The sequence below is a fragment of the Herpailurus yagouaroundi genome, unplaced genomic scaffold (assembly GCF_014898765.1).
Source record: "Herpailurus yagouaroundi ecotype Mexico unplaced genomic scaffold, PumYag 193, whole genome shotgun sequence".
NCBI classification, from domain to species: Eukaryota; Metazoa; Chordata; class Mammalia; order Carnivora; family Felidae; genus Herpailurus; species Herpailurus yagouaroundi.
Genome location: NW_024412424.1, coordinates 4,532,454 through 4,550,212, shown reverse-complemented (window position 1 = coordinate 4,550,212; position 17,759 = coordinate 4,532,454). Strand labels below are relative to the sequence as shown.

General features: G+C 53.9%; 1 protein-coding gene and 1 long non-coding RNA gene across 2 annotated transcripts in view; one reads left to right on the top strand and one right to left on the bottom strand.

The window, feature by feature from the left end:
* The window catches only part of LOC121011094 (uncharacterized), a 5,774-nt gene extending 2,367 nt beyond the window's left edge, over positions 1-3,407 (bottom strand). The window contains exon 1 of the long non-coding RNA XR_005781490.1: positions 3,098-3,407. This is a non-coding gene — a long non-coding RNA (uncharacterized LOC121011094). The remainder of the gene's footprint in view (positions 1-3,097) is intronic.
* The window catches only part of SLC6A20 (solute carrier family 6 member 20), a 37,120-nt gene continuing 22,359 nt past the window's right edge, over positions 2,999-17,759 (top strand). The window contains exon 1 of the mRNA XM_040445107.1: positions 2,999-3,119. Coding sequence (XP_040301041.1) covers positions 2,999-3,119 — 121 coding nt within the window. The remainder of the gene's footprint in view (positions 3,120-17,759) is intronic.

Sequence of the window (17,759 nt, the reverse complement as noted above, 5' to 3'; positions counted from 1 at the left end):
CCTCCACCCCCCCCCCCCCCCTTCGCTGGCTCCCATGAAAGCACACCCCGCCCCCCTCAGGCCTGTTCTTCACCCTTCTAGCAACACAATTACTCTTGGCAGATTAGCTCGCAGGTGGGTGTCAGGAAGGTGCGGGGACCCTGGCGGGAGTCCTGAGCGTCCGCCCCTGAAGAGTCACTCAGTCCTGCTGTGGGGCATCTCCCCGTGCTTCCCACAAACCCCACCCAGGACCTCACACCCCGGACGGCCTCCCGGGGCGTCTGGCAGTGTGAGTGCCCGAGCCCTGGAAGCGGGAAATGGCAGAGGGGCCTTGCCTGGTCAAGCCAACAACCCGCAAACAGCACAGCCTCACATGCTAGGTGGCAGGCGACCGTGCTGGGCGTCCCTCCAGGGTGCCCGGTTCCTGAATGCCACCGTGCGGCCGGGCACCCTCCAGGGAAAACTCCTTTCCAAGGACAAGACCGCGCCAAGCAGACAGCTGGAGGCGGCAACGTGCCTTCTGTCTAAACCAGTCAGCAACACTAAAAAGGCGGCCCCGTCTACAGACCGCCGAGACTCCTCTTGCCACAGATTTAAATTCTCAGGAATACCTTCGTGACCTTGGAGTTGCTAAGGGAGACGTGTCTCAAACAGGACATCTGTTTAAAACAAAACAAAAGAAAACCAAAACCAAAAAACTAACAGAGAACCCCGAAAGGGGAGGATTGGCCAATTGCACTTTGTTAAATTCAAGGACGTCTGTTCATCAGAAGACAGCACCGATGGAAGAAAAAGGCAGCTCGCAGACGGAGGGAAGAAATCTGTCCCGCATAAAACTGACAGGGGGCTCGTATCCAGAATGTGCAGGGAACCCTGGGTCAGAAGGAAAAGACAGACAAGTGAATTGCAGAGCAGCAAAGGCACGTGCGCTTCGCGAAAGAGGTTCTCCAGATGACCCAGTTCGCCTAGGGAAAGGTATGCAGCCTCATTAGTATCCGGGAAGTGACAATTAAAAGTCACGGTGAACTATCACCACACGCCCACAAAGCCGGGTAGCACTTTGAGAACAGAATGACAGACGTTGGTGAGGACCCAGGACAACCGAAACTCTCGTGGGAGTATAAACTGGTACCACCTCTCTAGAAAAGAGTTTGGCAACACCTGCCAAGGCCGCGCACACACTTGCCGTCCGGCCCGGAAGTTCCCAGCGTTGCGTGTATTCGCCTGCCCGAGGGCAAGTACTAGAATGTTCCTCACTGCTTTATTCACAGCAGCCCCAAACGTCCTGCGGTCATTGACTAGGGTATGTTCACTGCATAGAATACTATGTAGCCGTGAGAAAGAACAGCCTTAGAACCACACGCTGCCGCGGACTGAATCCCACAAGGAAGCCAGGCACCATAGAGCACATGCGGCACGAGTCCACGTGTGTGATGTAGTTCACGTGGAAAAGCAGCGGAAACTAGCCTGGGCTGGTGGGTCCCTCCGGGGAGGAGGCCAGTTGTAGAAAAAACACTCACCAGAATCCAAAGTTTAAAAACCAAAATGGTCCCCCGCCCCTTGCCGCACTGTGGACTTTTCCTGCTCTGCCTTTTGGAGACAGAAACTTCAAGGATGGGTAGCACGTCCGAGAAGCCCCTACCTTCCTGACCACACTGCACTTTGTCAGCCACCGGCCGGGCAGGAGCGCTGGGGACACCAGAGTAATGATTTCATTTTGGCTTCAAGGAAGATTTCCACTGGCGACTCCACCTTTCATCTCTTTTTAATTTTAATTATATATCAAGAATTTTCATAGCGCTCACTGTGTACCAGGCACTGTTCAAAGTATAATATTAATGAACTGATTTAGCGCATTACGCATTCATTCATCCAGACCCCTGGGGACTTATAACAGTGACCCCTGTATCGAGCACTTACTATAATGCCACTGAGTAAGCTATCAATTAATTCTCACATGGGCCCTTGGGAGGGGGAGAGGTTTGTTTCAATTGTTTCAATGAGGCAATAGTGGTTTAGAGAGGTTAAGTGACTTGTCCAAGGTCACACAGCTAAGTCAGTGACAGAAGCATTTCTCCAAAGCACCATGCTTAGACACGTCTAGTGACCACCCTGAACCAAATAACCTTTCCAGACTGGTCTCTTAGGCCTCAATGCCAGTGTCATGAATCAGAATCACAGAGGTTGTTCAAAACCGGATTCCTGGCCCCACCCTGCATCACAGAGCCGGACTCCCCACCCTACACACAGCAGGCAAGTAGGGCCTGCCTGCAGACGGAGGGAAACCTGGCCGCCTGGATGGCTCTTCCTCCAAGAAGTGTGTGTCTTTGGGCGGTGGAGGAGGGTGGAAAGTGCCTCCCTCCCTCGCTCCCTTCCTCCCAGTTTCTGGGCAATGTTACATCTCCTACTCTGGGAAGCCCTCCCTGACCACCCCAGCCTATACCCCAGTACTGCTCACCCTTTTTCTTTGCCTTAGTTGTCTTCTTCGTGCCTCAGGCTTTGATATGGACTAAAATGAACTATATGAAATTGTCCTTTCAATTTCAAAGGTAGTTGAAAATGGGACATTTTATCCTGTCCAATGAATGTAAGCCTTTCCCTGCGGGGAATGCCCGAACACCCGGTCCCGGAGGGAGGGTCGGGGATGTCTGTTGTTCACAGCCTCATCCGCAGCCCAAGCCCAGCACCCGGCAGGCACCCAGGAAACGACGGGTAGGTGGGCTGGGAGACCCCGACGGCTCCCAAGAGCCGCCGCGCAGCAACACACCCCGGGCGCCGCCCCCGTGCGGCGCAATCCCGGGCACCTTCCCGGCCGCGGCGGCCCCAGGCGGGGTGGGGCCCGCCGTCATCCATTTACCAGCCTCGCCCCTCGGCGGGCGCGCGTTAATGAGATTAGCAATTAAAAAGCGAGCGAGCCTGTGGCGGCGGCGGCGGCGGCGGCGGGGCCACCACAGGGCCGAGCGGGCGGGACGCGCGCGGCAGCCGCGCTCCGAAGCAGCTCCGCGCCGAGCCCGCGGCCATGGAGAAGGCGCGGCCGCTGTGGGCCAACCCGTTGCAGTTCGTCTTTGCCTGCATCTCATACGCCGTGGGCCTGGGCAACGTGTGGCGCTTCCCCTACCTGTGCCAGATGTACGGCGGAGGTGAGTGCGCCGGAGGGGGTGCGCGCCAGCCGGCGCTGGGCCCGTGCTCCCGGCCGGTAAACTGAGGCGCGCCGCTGCCCAGCTCTTCCCCCAGAGCCGCCCTCGTGGCGGGGGTGGGGGATGCTCTCTGCAACCCCCGATCCCATCCCAGGGGCGGCCCAGCGCCTCACACCCTTGCTGAGAGCCCTAGGAGGGCCGGGGAGCGTTTTCTCCCTGGGGCAGTAGTCTGACTTCTGAGCAAGCCTTCCCTTTACCTGGGAACAGTGAGCAGGAAATTGGCTTGCTCGACAGAAACTCTTTTTATTTTTTAATTTTTTTTTCAACGTTTTTATTTATTTTTGGGACAGAGAGAGACAGAGCATGAACGGGGGAGGGGCAGAGAGAGAGGGAGACACAGAATCGGAAACAGGCTCCAGGCTCTGAGCCATCAGCCCAGAGCCCCGACGCGGGGCTCGAACTCACGGACCGCGAGATCGTGACCTGGCTGAAGTCGGACGCCTAACCGACTGCGCCACCCAGGCGCCCCGACAGAAACTCTTGACACCAGTTTTCAAATCAGAAGCGTATTCCCAGCAGCGCGATTTGAAACTCCGGGTCAAAGGGTCTTGAGCCAACTGTTTAAATCTTTTTGTTACAGCATTGGTTTGGGTTTGGAACCGCAGGTGACAGGACAGGCAAGTCATTGCAGTTCTGTTGTTTCGGGTTTGGTTTGATTTTACAAGTGCTTCCTCTGACGCATCGTGCACACTCACCAGCTAGACCAACACACGCACCTCATTTTCCCTTAACGTTACAGAGCGCCGGGGACACCTTCGTGACATGCCACAGAGCCTCTGTGCATGCGGTTGTCGCTTTGGAAGGCAGTGTGGCAAGAGGGGTTCAAGCCTCAGCATTGAACAGTTTTTCCTCCTCGGTTCCATTTCTAGAATTCCACCTGAAGGAAATGATCAGAGTTCTGACCGAGGGTGGAAGGATGGTCTCGATCTTTTTTTTTTTTTTTTTTACATTTTATTTATTTTTGAGAGAGAGAGAGAGAGACAGAGAGACAGAGACAGAGCACAAGTGGGGGAGGGGCAGAGAGAGAGGAAGACACAGAATCCGAAGCAAGCTCCAGGCTCCGAGCTGTCAGCACAGAGCCTGATGCTGGGCCCAAACCCATGCATCACAAGGTCGTGACCTGAGCCGAGGTCAGTTGCTTAACCGACTGAGCCACCCACGTGCCCCCGGTCTCCATCTTTTAATAAGAGTAAAATGTTGGAAACTTCCTAAGCCCTTGGGGCACCTGGGTGGCTCAGTCGGTTAAGCGGCCAACTTCAGCTCAGGTCAGGATCTCACGGTTTGTGGGTTTGAGCCCCGCATCGGGCTCTGTGCTGACAGCTCAAAGCCTGCTTGGGATTCTCTCTCTCTCTCTCTCTCTCTCTCTCACTCAAAAATAAATAAACTTAAAAAAAGAAGAAGAAGAAGAAAAGAAACTTCCTGAGCTGTCAACTAAAGGGGTTGGTTCAGTAAATTATGGAACATCCATGTAATGGTGTTCTTTGCAGCCACTAAGAAGGAGTTTTCAGAACTTTCGTGTACGTTTCGTTTACGTCATATTCAGTGGAGGGAGGGATAGTCAGAATCAAAACTGTGTAAAAGGGATGATCTCAACTATGTTTAAAAATATGCCAAGAAAAGAGAGGAGGAAAAAAACACTCCAAAATATTAATAATAGCTATCTCAGAGTGATTTTTCTCTGCTTTGTACTGTGTGTGTGCATGTGAGTGTGTGAGTGTGTGTGTGTGTGTGTGTGTGTGTGTGTGTGTGTGATGCCTTCTATAATCGGAAATGTTTTTCACCATGAAGGACAATAAGAGATGTTAGACCAAAGGATTCACAAAACGTAACCCGTGTAAGAAGGACCAAGACGTAAAACACTGCTCCCCCTCCCCTTTCCCCACCAGCTCAAAAACAAAACAAAACAAAAACCCAAAACTTGACAAAAAGTCAATCCATGGAGTTGTTTGGTTTTTTTTTTTTTTTTTTTACATAGCGAATCTTAACTCTCTGATTCCTTTTTTAAAATTTTTTAATGTTTACTTATTTATTTATTTTTAATTAAAACAATTTTTAAAACATTTTTAACATTTCCTTTTCATTTTTGAGAGAGAGAGGGAGACAGAGTGTGAACAAGGGAGGGTCAGAGAGAGAGGGAGACACAGAATCCGAAGCAGGCTCCAGGCTCTGAGCCGTCAGCACAGAGCCTGACGCGGGGCTCGAACTCACAGACCGCGAGATCGTGACCTGAGCCGAAGTCCGCCGCTCAAATGACTGAGCCACCCAGGTGCCCTTCTCTGATTCCTTTATTCATTTGAAGGACATAAATACATTATAATTCTTCGAAGGGCCTGTGTTGCCATATGTTGTAACAGCTTCATAACTGACTTTTCAAAGAATTGTCAGCATGAGGTTTCCTCGTCCTGCTGTGCTCGGCACACCCAGCCATGATACCTCTTGCCTGGCTGCGTGTTTTCCAGCCATCGGTCCAGGTGAGCCTTGCTGTCACATGACTGTTTAATTCCTTGTTAATAACAACACCGTCCCCTGAATCGTCTGCAGGTGACACAGGTAGGCTGGAGTAGTTCTGCAACAGAATATATGGAGGGAGTTGCTGGGGACACCTCAAGCCCTCCAGGACCCAGAAAAGGAGAGAAGAAGAAACCCTGGGGGCGCCTGGGTGGCTCAGTCGGTTGAGCCTCTGACTCTTGATTTCGGCTCAGGTCATGATCTCACGGTTCATGGGTTCGAGCCCCGTGTCGGGCTCTGTGCTGACAGTGCAGAGCAGAGCCTACTTGGGATTCTCTGCGTGTCCCTCTCCCTCTCTGCCCCTCTCTCGCTCGCTCTCTCTTTCTTTCAAAGTAAATGAATAAATTAAAAAAAAAAAGGGAAGAAGAAATCCTGGGTGTGGTACATAGTGTATACTTGGGCTGGATGGGTGGATGGATAAATGCTGGCTGATGGATGGGCGGGCACGGAGGAGAGGACGGGTGGGTGGCCGGCTGGAGGCGTCCGAGGTGGGCAGGTACAGGCTGGGCCGGTGGCACCCCCTTAAGCATAAGTGTCTACAGAATAAAAGACGAAACAGCTTATCCAGGCACAGTTAGGACTTCATCACCCGACACCGGCCCCTATTTCCACCCCATCGTCTGCTATCCGTTCATCTTCTAGTCCCGCCAACTATTCTGGGCCACTTCTCTGTCCAGAAAATGGGTATTCCCTGCCTCTACACTTTGCACGAGGTTATTTCCTCCCCATGGGAAGCCGCCGTTAGCCTGGAGCCCCCTTTCCCGGTCTCCCCCCAGCCCCACGCTGTGAAGCAGCCGGGTCAGAAGAGGCGCCAGTGAGTATTTGTTGGACGGATGAGCAAGCTCTGTTAGGAAAAGCGCAGGAGACGCGAGGTGGGGTTGCCGGTGGTTTTCCCCAAGCCTTGCCCTGCCCAGCAGTGTCACCTGCTGATAGGTGACATGTGTGGCCCCAAATCCAGGCCGTTTGCAGACCCACTGTCTTCCCTAAAGCTAAAAGGGAAGCCAAGCACCTCATGAGAGGCTCCAGAGGAGCGTCTACCCTTCTAAATGACCCACCACCTCCCGCCAACAAAGAGCTTGTTTATAAACTACAGAGCCAGGCTGTGCCAAAATACTTCCCAGAATAAAACGGATTAGGGGTCCGTGCGCCCTTCCACGGGGCTGTGCCTGTGACCCGGAGGCTTGTTCCCGTCCTGCCCTTCCGAGCCAGGCCCAGCACGAGGAATGTTAATTCGGAAGATTACATTCCGGGTACCAACCCCCGCCGTTCAGCGCCCCGGCGCTTGGCAGACGTAAAAGACAGCACAAAACCCCACCTTGAGCGCGTCCCCTGGCCTCGGCGACCGTGTCAGGGTGGAAGACCGTGTGGTTCCAGAACGGAGCCGGGACATGAACGCGCTGCGCACACCCGTGGGGAAACTAGATACCCCAGCGCCTGATTTGTACGTAAAGGCGCTCGAGTCGTGGAAGAAGCGGGGACGCCTGAGAACAGTGGTGTGGCTGGTGGCAACGTGGACGTTTTTCCCCTAAGTCTTCTATTATATTTGAACCGTGAAGAGGAAGAAATCGGAGGACACCTGCCTGTGTTGTGGTTGGATGACACCCAGACTGGATGTCCCGCGTCCCCCCGAAGCCCCCCCTGCACCTCCCTTCCCTCCTCTCTGGTCCTTACAGCTGTGCGTCTTCAACTGTAGCCTCCCTGGGGAGCCCCATAAACTGCAGGTCTGTGGCCCCTGCCCCCTGAGACCCTGACTCAGACCTGCGGTGAGGCAGGGACGGGATCTGCCTTTCTAACCAGCGCCTAAGGGGTACGGATGCTGCGGGGCCACGGAGCACAACTTGGACGAAGGTCAGGGTTGCTCCTGTGCCCCCCAGGGCCACCAGCTGCTGGGAGCCAGGTAGCGGGGTGCTGGGAAATGTTGATCAGCTGCCGGGGACGGGGTGGGGGGGGGGGGGGAGGGGAGGAAGTAAGACCTCAAGTGTAGCATTTGATGATAATCGCAGTGCAAACGCTCCCTCCAGGGCCGATTTCACACTGTGATGTCCCCACGTAAGGTCCCAGCCGGTGGCGGTGGCAGAGATGTGGGCAGCTGGCTCTCGTGCGTGAGCTGGCCCCAGCGGCCCCGCGTGCCCCTGCAGCCGCAGCCCTCCAGGCCAGCTCCCGGTCTGGGACCGAGCCACACGTATGTGCGCGCATGTGGGTGCCCGCGTGGGGCGGGAAGCTGAGTTTCAGGGCTTTGTCGTCTGTCGAACACATGAAGGTTCCAAGGTCGGCTCCCGAGGCTGGGTTCCGGCCATGAGGCAGTGTGGTCAGTGAGCTGGTGCCCGGGCTGGGGTTTCGGGACTCGGTGCCCCGGGAGACAGCAGCGTGCGAAGCGTTTCCGGCGGTCGGTGCTGTCACCCCCACTTAGAGGTGGGGGACAAGTCCAGAGAAGAAAAGGGGGCTCCTGGAGGTGTAGCTGGGGCTCAGACCACTCCTGCGTCCGAGCCAGGGCTCTTCTAGGCCCCGCACGTCGGGGTCTCATCTTCTGATCCGAGCAGGCCAGGAGTGACTGCGGTAGATGGGAGTCCCAGGCCCAGACTCGCCGTGACTCAGGGCACTTTACTTTCCCGCACGGTCTGCTGTGACGCTCAACCTCGGAGGGGGCCTGGCCCAACACCTGCTGTCTGCAGTGTCCCCAGGGGAAGCCCTAGGGGCCATAGGTGGCTGTCAGGCCAACCCCCTCTGCGCCTCTGCCCTCCCCCCAAATGTCTGCTGCCCTCCCTCTGCTGGGCATACCCTGTACTCCTCATCCTCTCCAGGAGACCTCCTCCTCCCTCAGTTAAAAGGGACTCTAAAGCCATGTCTTACCGTGCACAGCACCGTGGGCTCAGACACGGCTCACCCCCGTCCCCCACGGTGGGGAGGAACAGCCAAGATACAGTGTCCACCCGCCCGTGGAGAAGCCTCAAGCCCGTCTACACGTTAGCATCACCCGGGAGCTGTGAAACACGCCGACGTCTGTCCCTCCCCAGATCCTGATTGAGCCGGTCTCATGTGTGGCCTGAACATTAGTTTTAAAGCTCCCCAGGGGATCCAACTGTGCACGGGGATGAGAACCGCCGTCGTCTATCCTGTTCCAAACAGGAAGGAGAATAGAGAAGTACACGCTCAGCGATATAAACGTCCTAGGAATTAATTTCAGTCCTTCAACAAGTATTGAGTATCTGCTGCAAGCCAGGGACAAAGGTGGTCATCGCCCTTAAGGGGGCGGCACCACGGAAATGGCCCTTCCACACGGGGGCGGGCAGCAAGAGCTTCCGCGGACGGTTCTTTGGGAGGCTTCACTGAAATGACTCGAGGAAGGACTCACTGCCCGAGAGAACCCAGGAAGGCTCCCGGCCCTGGTGGCATTTCATCTAGGCCTTGACAGAGGAGTCCGAGCTCATCAGGTAGATTTAGGGACAAAAACCTTCCAGGCAGAAGAAACCCCCGTGTGCCAAAGACACAGAAGGGTATGCATCCGAGGGGAATGGCTGGAAACTCTACGTGGCCCGGACGTATGGGGTGGGCACCGGGGCAAAGGCGGGAGGGGAGAGGAGGAAGGCGAGGAAGGTTCCAGCATGAACCCAAACCAAAGAACCCTCAATAGCTTCGCTGGGAAGTTAGAACTTCCCTTGGGGAGCAGAACCAGGATCTCAGGTGGGGAGCGGTACCCTCAGAGCCATAGTTTACAGAGACGGGGCCAGGGGCCGGGGCCATGCTGGCACAGGGGGTGGGCAAGGAGGGGTGGGAGCAGACGAGCAAGTTTTAGACCAAGGCGTCAGGCAGGGTAAGGGCTGGTGTCGACTCCAAATAACAAACTTTTGGGGGAAAGCCAAGATGGAAGGGGTCAATGAGGAGGAGGAGAAGGCCTTGGGGTGGAGGGGCGCGGAGGATAGGACAGCGCTCCTCAAAGTGTGGTCCCCACGCCAGCAGCTTCAGCCTCCCCTGGGGATGTGTGATCCGTGCCCCTTAAACTGAACATGTACACACCCCAAGAAGAAAAAGAAAAAAATCAGGTTAAAAAGTCCTCGTGTGGTTTGGTAGAGACCAAGGTGTGTAAGTAGGAAGAGAGCGTGCGTCCGAGCAAACCTTCCCCTGAAAGTGGCTGCATCTGATTGTTTGGGTCTCTGTTGGTCTCAAAGACCAGAGCGAGATTCGCGGACATAAATGTCATACAGAGAGAGGATTTTCTCTTTGTCGTGAGCCTCTTGGGAGCAGCAAACAGATCCGGCGCTGGCTGTGATAATTAGAAAAATAAGCAGCCACGTGTTCTAGAAGGACATACGCGCGTGTGTGTGTGTTGGGGGGGGGGTCCCAAATGTGATACGTGTTCATGGTAGAACATTTGGAAAATTAGAGAAATATACGAAGAAAGAAAATACAAAACCGTCCCCAATTCCAGTACCCAAGGTCATGCCGTCACACTTTTTTTTCTTAAAAAAAATTAAGAGCATGTTTTGTATGTAATTTAGTGTCTTGCTATTTCTTGCTTCACCTCTGACCATCATTTCCAAAACCGTTCGATACTCTTTGAAGCTATGAACTTAAAACGGCTCCGTGCGGGTCCGTGGACATACGGAACAGCTTATGTACCCATTCTGCAGTGTGGAACTTCATCTCGCACAACTTGCAAGCTGTATGTCTAGGTGGGAAATACATTTGCATCAGTGGTGCCTCGGGACCGTATGGCTCCTAGCACGAAGGGGGAGAGGGCCAGCTAGAGACCCTCCCCCGTGTCCCCTGCTGGTTACAAATGTCTTGAGCCTGCTCTTGACCCCCCCGGAGGGTGCACCAGAGGCCTTTCTGGGAAGTAAGTACTTTTTGTAGATATCAGCCAACTTGTCCTGGTGAATGGCCGCTGGGGCTGCCCGACGCGGTGAAACCCCCACCTCAGGGGGGTGGGCTTCCCTGGCGAGAGGGACAGGCGTCCACCCTGCTAGAAAGGGCTGCTCTGTCCCCCGGGGTGCCCTTCTCCTCTCAGGGTGCCTCTCTCCTCCCCCTGCCCGATTTTCCCTCGGATTCTGGGAGATGGGCATAAACTTCCCGCAGTTGGCCACTCCGTCAGGTCTAACTTCCCAGCTGCAGGTGGGCCTGGACAATCGTCGTGTTCCGTGGGGCGAATCTTCCAGGCTGGACCACTCAGACCTGTGTCTCCGGACCTCCAGACAGCCCACCGTTTTTGCCCCCTGGTGCATAGGACACGAGAGCTCACAAAACTTAATTTTTTTTTTTTTTTTCTTTTAACCTGGGACTAGTGGGGCCTTTCAGGAACGCAGCCAGGGAAGCGTCTGGTAGAATTTGTTACTGTTCCGGATGCCGCCTTGGCAGCCTTCTGTCCTGCGTGGTTCTCCCTAGAGACACAGGAAGTGCTTGGGCTTGCCATCCGTGCCTCATCGCCTGTCCTTTCCACTTTCTCCTTTCTCCTTGAGCGACAGGGTAATTTCTAAAGGTTGTGGGGTTTTTTGTTGTTGTTGTTTGTTGGGTTTTTTTGTTTTGTTTTTGCTTGTTTTTTGTTTGTTTTTGCTTATTGCCTCCATTGGCTTTAAATTCACCTGCCGTATGTTTTTCATCTTCAGACATTTCTTCTTCTTCTTAGATTATCCTTCATCATCGTCCAATGCTGTTCCATAAACACGGGGTCCTCTTGGCTCTCCTCAGAGAAGGTACTAGAAGTTTGCTAACACATTTCTTCTGTTTCTCATGGCAAATCAATTTCAGAGGAAGACAATTGCTCTGATGCCTTAGAGTGGCCCTTGTATTTTGATCTACGGTGTATTATCGTAGGTGCAAAGGCTTCCTTCTGAAGGCTCAGCCTTTCTGAGGGAGGTGCAGGCCAATATAGACTTGCCCAAGGTCTATATTAATACAGCCACAAAATAAAGCGAGAGTTCAGAGGAATCTTGGATGAAATTTTAGCAACGTGATGAACTGTACCAGGCCTGTCAACTCTCTCTGGTAATAGCTTCCCATATTGCCCACCCAAGTAGAACCACCATCAGAGAGCCACTTACCATCAAGCAGTCACTCAGCAAATACTTACTGACCACCTACTCCATATCTGGCCCTATTAGGGGCTGGAGATTCAACTGTGAGCCAGGCAGACCCCGTCTCTGTACTTGGAAGCTATTTAGGGAAGTAGGGGTGGAGAGAGCAGTAGACAGTGAGCAGGGACTGTGAGGGGGGCACCCCACTTACCTTTGGGTGACCTGCAAAGGTTTCTGGAGGAAGTGATGTGCGTGGAAGGTCTGGTGAGGCCTGAAGGATTCTGTCCTGCCTCCAACAAATATTCCCGGGGCTCTGCTCTCTGCCCAGCGCCGCTCGCTCTGTTCTGCACAGACCAGAGAGCAAGAACATCCGTGCTAAGGGGAGACAGACACCAACTAGTCAAAGTCACAGCAGAATTTCGCGTGGGTAACTGCTCAGAAGGAAGGTCCAACGGGGTGAGGGGTTGAAGGCTCACCCTGGCGTGGGGACTGTTGTCACTGAGGCAGACCGAGAAGGCCCCTCTGAGGAAGGCAGGTTCGGCAGAGAAATGAGAGAAGGGAGAAAGCAGTCCAGGCTGAGGGAACAGCCAGGGCGAGCGTGCAGAGGCCGGCCCCACAGGAAGGGCCCCGTGGCTGCAGCGGCGTGAGGGAGACCACCAGCCCTGTGCCGCAGAGGCCAGGGGCGGGAGTGCGGGTGTTATTCTAGGTGTGAGGAGAAGCCAAAGACGGTTTGGCCAAGTGGGAGGGCAGGGGGCTTCTCTGACAATAAGCTGTCGCGGGCAGCTGTAGAGCGGACGCGAGAAAACCACCAAGAGGACTGCGGCCGAGACATCATGGCGGCTGCTGGGGAGTTGGCCGCGAGCAAGAGTTCTCCAGGCTCAGAACTGTCTTTATATCCTCGGAATATAAGTGTCCTCAGTAACTAAACATCCACCTCACCCAGAGTAATGCAGACGCACACGGGGCCGGGCCACCCGCTTGTCGTGACCCATCTCGGCTCAACAGGCCACCCTAGAACTTAAGGACTTAGAACGAAGGATGGGATTAGAAAGTCGCCGAGCGGCAACCAACAACGTGGGACTGTTGTTCCCGGCAAGATTCCAGCGAAATCTAGAGGGCACAGGTCTGGTGGGCAATAGGATGGTTACCTCATCTCAGAATATCTCCCGGCAAGACACAGAATCGTTTCTAAGGGGCACACAGGAACTTTCCCCAGAGATACCTGGCAGACCCCACCTTGGCCAAGTGAGCAAAGTTAACCTGGCCGGGAATGGGGCGAAGCAGCATCACGTGCCTCTGGACAAAGACCCAGATCGCTTCAGGGTTCCTGCCAAAACCCAAAGTGAGGGATGTTCCACAGAATAACTGGCTAGTACCGTCCAACAGGTCAAGGTCATGAGAGACAAAGAGAGCCTGGGAGGCCGTCCCGTCGAAGCTGACAGACGAGATGTGACCTTAGGTGCCATGCGTGATGGTGAGACCGGAGGGAGGGCAGGGGTGGGGTCGTTGGTCAAATTCCAATAGGGGTGGGGGGAGTAGAGGCTGAAACAGTGAAGTCTTTCTCACAGTTCTGTGGGTGCCTGGGAAGTTCTCTGCCGGCTTCATCAGGCCTGGCTCTCATGGTGGCATCCACTGGCGGCTGGAAAGCCCTCACACGCGCGTGCTTGGTGCTGAGTTGGATGGGCCCTCGGTTCTCCTCCAGTGGGGGTTTTCACCCCCGGGTCCCCTGGACCGGCTTCCAAACGTGTCAGCCTCAGGGCACGCGCTCCAAGAGGTGGTGGTGAGGCTGTAGGGCGTCCTGAGGCCCAGGCTCTGGAACCATCATGGCGTCCTTTCCCCCACATCCTGTTGGACAGAGCTGGTCCCAAGAGCAGCCCAGATTCACGGGCGGGGGAGACAGGAATCCGTTCACAGGAGCAGCTTCAGGGAATGTGCGTCCATATTGAATCTCTCACAACGTGCCCCATCCAGACACACAGGAGTGAAGGCCTTTGCCTCTCCCTGATACTCCTCATGCTGAGGCAGTGCAGAGGTTGTATTTTATAAAATTTAATTTAATTTAATTTAATTTACTTTAATGTAGTAAGCTTCACACCCAGTGCAGAGCCCAACACAGGGCTTGAACTCACAACCCTGAGATCAAGAGTCGGACGCTTAACCCACTGAGCCACCCAGGTGCCCCTCAGAGGTCTTACATCAAAGGAGCATGGGGAGCACTCCAGTGGGAAGAGGGTTGGTTAGTGGGCTCGTTTTCCAACTGATCACAAAACTGATTTTTCTCTTAGCGAGATATATTTACATGCGGAAAAATACACTTTTGTTGGTGTAGTTTTATGAATTTTGATGAATGTATGGTTGTATTCCCACCACCAAGTAACACCCCTTACTGTCAGCCCTCCCATTCCCAACGGCCCGCAGCCACAGGTGTGTTTTCTGTCCCCCCAGGCTTGCCTTTCCCAGAATGTCACATAAATGGAGTCGTACAGCCTGTAGCCTTTTTTTCTTTTCTTCACATTTATTTATTTTTGAGACAGAGACAGAGCATGAACAGGGGAGGGTCAGAGAGAGGGAGACACAGAATCCGAAACAGGCTCCAGGCTCTGAGCTGTCAGCACAGAGCCCGACACGGAGCTCGAACTCACGGACCGCGAGATCATGACCCGAGCCGAGGTCGGCCGCTTAACCGACTGAGCCACCCAGGCGCCCCAGTCTGTAGCCTTTTGAATCTGGCGTCTTTAACTCGGCATCATGCTTCTCAGAGTCTCCGATGTTGTTGCAGGAATTAGTAGTCTGTTCCTTTGTACTGGCTGAGTAGTATTTCATCGTGTGGATGTCCCAGAATTTACTTATCCGCTGACCCGCTGGATGCCAATTAAGTTGTTTCCGGTTTCCGACGACTCTGAAGGGAGCTGCTGTAAACATTCACATACAGGTTTTTGTGTGAGCGTACGTTGTCATTTTTCTAGAATAAACACGCTGGAGTCAACTTGCTGAGCTGTAGGGTCGGTGAGTGAGTGCTTAGCCTCACAAGAAACTGCCAAACCGCTTCCCAGAGTGTCTACACCATTTTGCATTCCACTAGCGACGCGCGGGTGGGTTCGCCCCAGGGCCTCGCCAGCACTTTGTGCTTTCAGCCTTTCTTACTCTAGCCGTTTCATCCCAAGAGGTATGTGGTGGCGTCTCATTTGGTTGACATTTGCTCGTTTTCAGAATACAAGCTGGTGTTGAGCATCTTTTCGTGGGCTAATTTGCCATGCGTGTATTTTTTTGTACCTTTTTTGAACAGGTTTCTTTTTTTCTTTTTCATCATTGTTGAATTTTGAGAGTCCTTTATAAATTCCAGGCACCAAGTCTTTTCCAGACACGTGTTTTGCAGAAGTCCCCCCCAGCCTCTTAGCTTGCCTTTTTCACTTTCTTAACCGTGCCTTTCACGGAACCCAGTTTTCAAATGAGATCTAACTCATCAATACCTTTCTTTCACAGACAGTGCTTTCGACGTGGTGTCCAAGAGATCTTTGCCTCGCCTTACGGTCACAGGGATGTTCTCCTGGGCTATCTTCTAGAAGCTTTATAGTTTTGAGCTGTGCCCATAGGTCTGTGATCCATTTTGAGATTTGGGGGAGGAGGTATAAAATGGGAGATGGGGGTGGAGATTCGTTTTTTTCTGCGTGTGGGCGTTCAGTTGTTCTGACATCACTCGTTAAGAAAATAGTGGCCGAGCAAATTCGCTGGGATCGTGCGTTTGGATACTCGGAGGACGGATAATGGAAATGACCGACGGGCAGGCCTCAAGAGCCCCCATGCTACCACCTGGGCACGGGCCTTGGATTTCCAGCTTCCCGTGGACACTGGGCCATCAGCCCGGCCCTGTCAAAGACCTTGCCAGGCCTCCTGTGGTTACTGTTTAACGCCTTGGGGGAAAATGAGCTTTTTCTTAGAACCACTGAGGGTTTGGATGTTGCTGGGTTTGTAGGTGGCAGCCCCCTTCCAGTCCAAGAGCAGCCAGCCTCTTGGACTCTCTGCTGCTGAGAGGCACCTGGTAAGACGTCCAAACACGTTTCCCTGGGGCAGGTAGGGGGCGGGGCCTGGCAGTCATCAGAACAGAGTCCAGAAGTGAGAGGGTAGCGCTTGTCGTAGGCCCCCGTGTGAGCAGGGAGGACGAGGCCAGGAATGTGAGGCCCGGTGGTCCCACGCACACGGCCGTGGCTTTCTCTCCACGGTGGGAGCTGACTCTGCGTGGCCCTGGTGCCAGCCACTCTCCTTCTGGGATCTCTGTCCCGAGGAGAGAACCGAACACGTGGACCAAGCTTGGTCCCACTGCTCTGTTGAGGATGGCAGGGACCCAGGGCACCTGGGTGGCTCAGTCGGTTAAGCGACTGATTTCAGCTCAGGTCATGATCTCACGGTTCATGACTTCAAACCCCGCGTCGGGCTCTGTGCTGACAGCTCGGAGCCTGGAGCCTGCTTCGGATTCTGTGTCTCCCTCTCTCTCTGGTCTTTCCCCGCTCATGCTCTGTCTCTCTCTCCTTCAAAAATAAATAAAAACATTTAAAACAATTTTTTTTTACATGATAGCAGGGACCTAGCTACAGCCCAGTGTCCGAGGACCAATGAAATGAATCTGGGTGTGTTTTCCAAATGGGATGACGTACAGCTACACGAGGGTGACACAAATGGTCGTGTTGTGGTCGGGGGAGGAAAGCAGGCTCTGGGGCAACACGTAAGCACGACAGAGGCATTTTCGTAAATATTCGATGTTCACAGAAGCATACGTATTTCATTCTTTACCTGAACACTTTTGGAACCAGTTCCTTCTGTAACCTGCCCTTAATCCCTGCAGCTGTAATGTCAGGGTTTTATTTTAATCAGGAGTCCTGCCCTCTTCTCCTCTGGCACCTTTTCCCGGGTTCTCTGCCAAGTTGCTGGGAGCAGGGGGGAGGGATGAGCAGGACTTCAGGGGAGGAGGGGCGGGGCTCACAGGAGAAGCTTTGGGCAGGGCTGTGCAGGGCAGGGGTGTGGGGAGCCCCCAGCAGGCTGCCCGCCTCTGTCCAGGTGCCAGCAGTGGGGAGGGCTTCCATAGTCCATCCACACCCCCTGGCTCCATACTATCACCACAGGCTCTTATCTGCAGACAGCCCCGAGGAACCGGTGGGTTTTAAATTTGCATTAGCCATAGTACTCTTTATTAAAACAAAATGTTAAGCTGAGGGCCACTGTATAAAACAGATACACATACAGTGGAGGTGCTCTGTAAAAGGAGATGGTGGCCTAGGCTCTGTCTGTTGAGGACCGCTTGTCTCCCCATACACAGACACCAAGCCCCTGCCTCTGCCATTGGTTACTGCCACAGAAGGTGGAATAGGGTTTCTGGCAGAGGGGCTGGGGCAGCTGAGGCATTGAGGGAGGCACTCAAGGGGCTTGGGACAATGGCAGTTTACCACCCAGGATGGAAGTATTTAAAGTTTTTAACTGACAAGTCTGCATGTTATCACAGATAGATGGATGAACAGCTGGATGGAGAAAGAGAAAGATAGAAAGGATAGAAGGATGGATGGACGGACGGATGGGTGGATGGGTGGGTAGATGGATGGATGGATGGTTGGATGGTGAATGGATGGATGGATGGTTGGATGGTGGGTGAATGGTTGAATGGGTGGGTGGGTGGATGGATGGTTGGGTGGTGGATGGATGCTTGGATGGGTGGATGGATGGATGGGTGGGTGGGTAGATGGATGGATGGATGGATGGTTGGTTGGATGGATGGGTGAATGGGTGGATGGATGGGTGGGTGGGTGGGTGGATGGGTAAATGGGTAGATAGATGGGTGGGTAAGTGGATGGGTGGATGGATACTTGGATAGCTGGATGGATGGTTGGATGGTGGGTGGGTAGTTGAATGGGTGCATGGGTAGGTGGATAGATGGATGGGTGGGTGGATGGATGGATGGTTGGGTGGGTGAATGAATGGATGGGTGGGTGGATGGATGGGTGAATGGGTGGATGTATAGGTGGGTGGATGGATGCTTGGATGGGTGGATGGTTGAATGGATGGGTGGATGGATGGATGG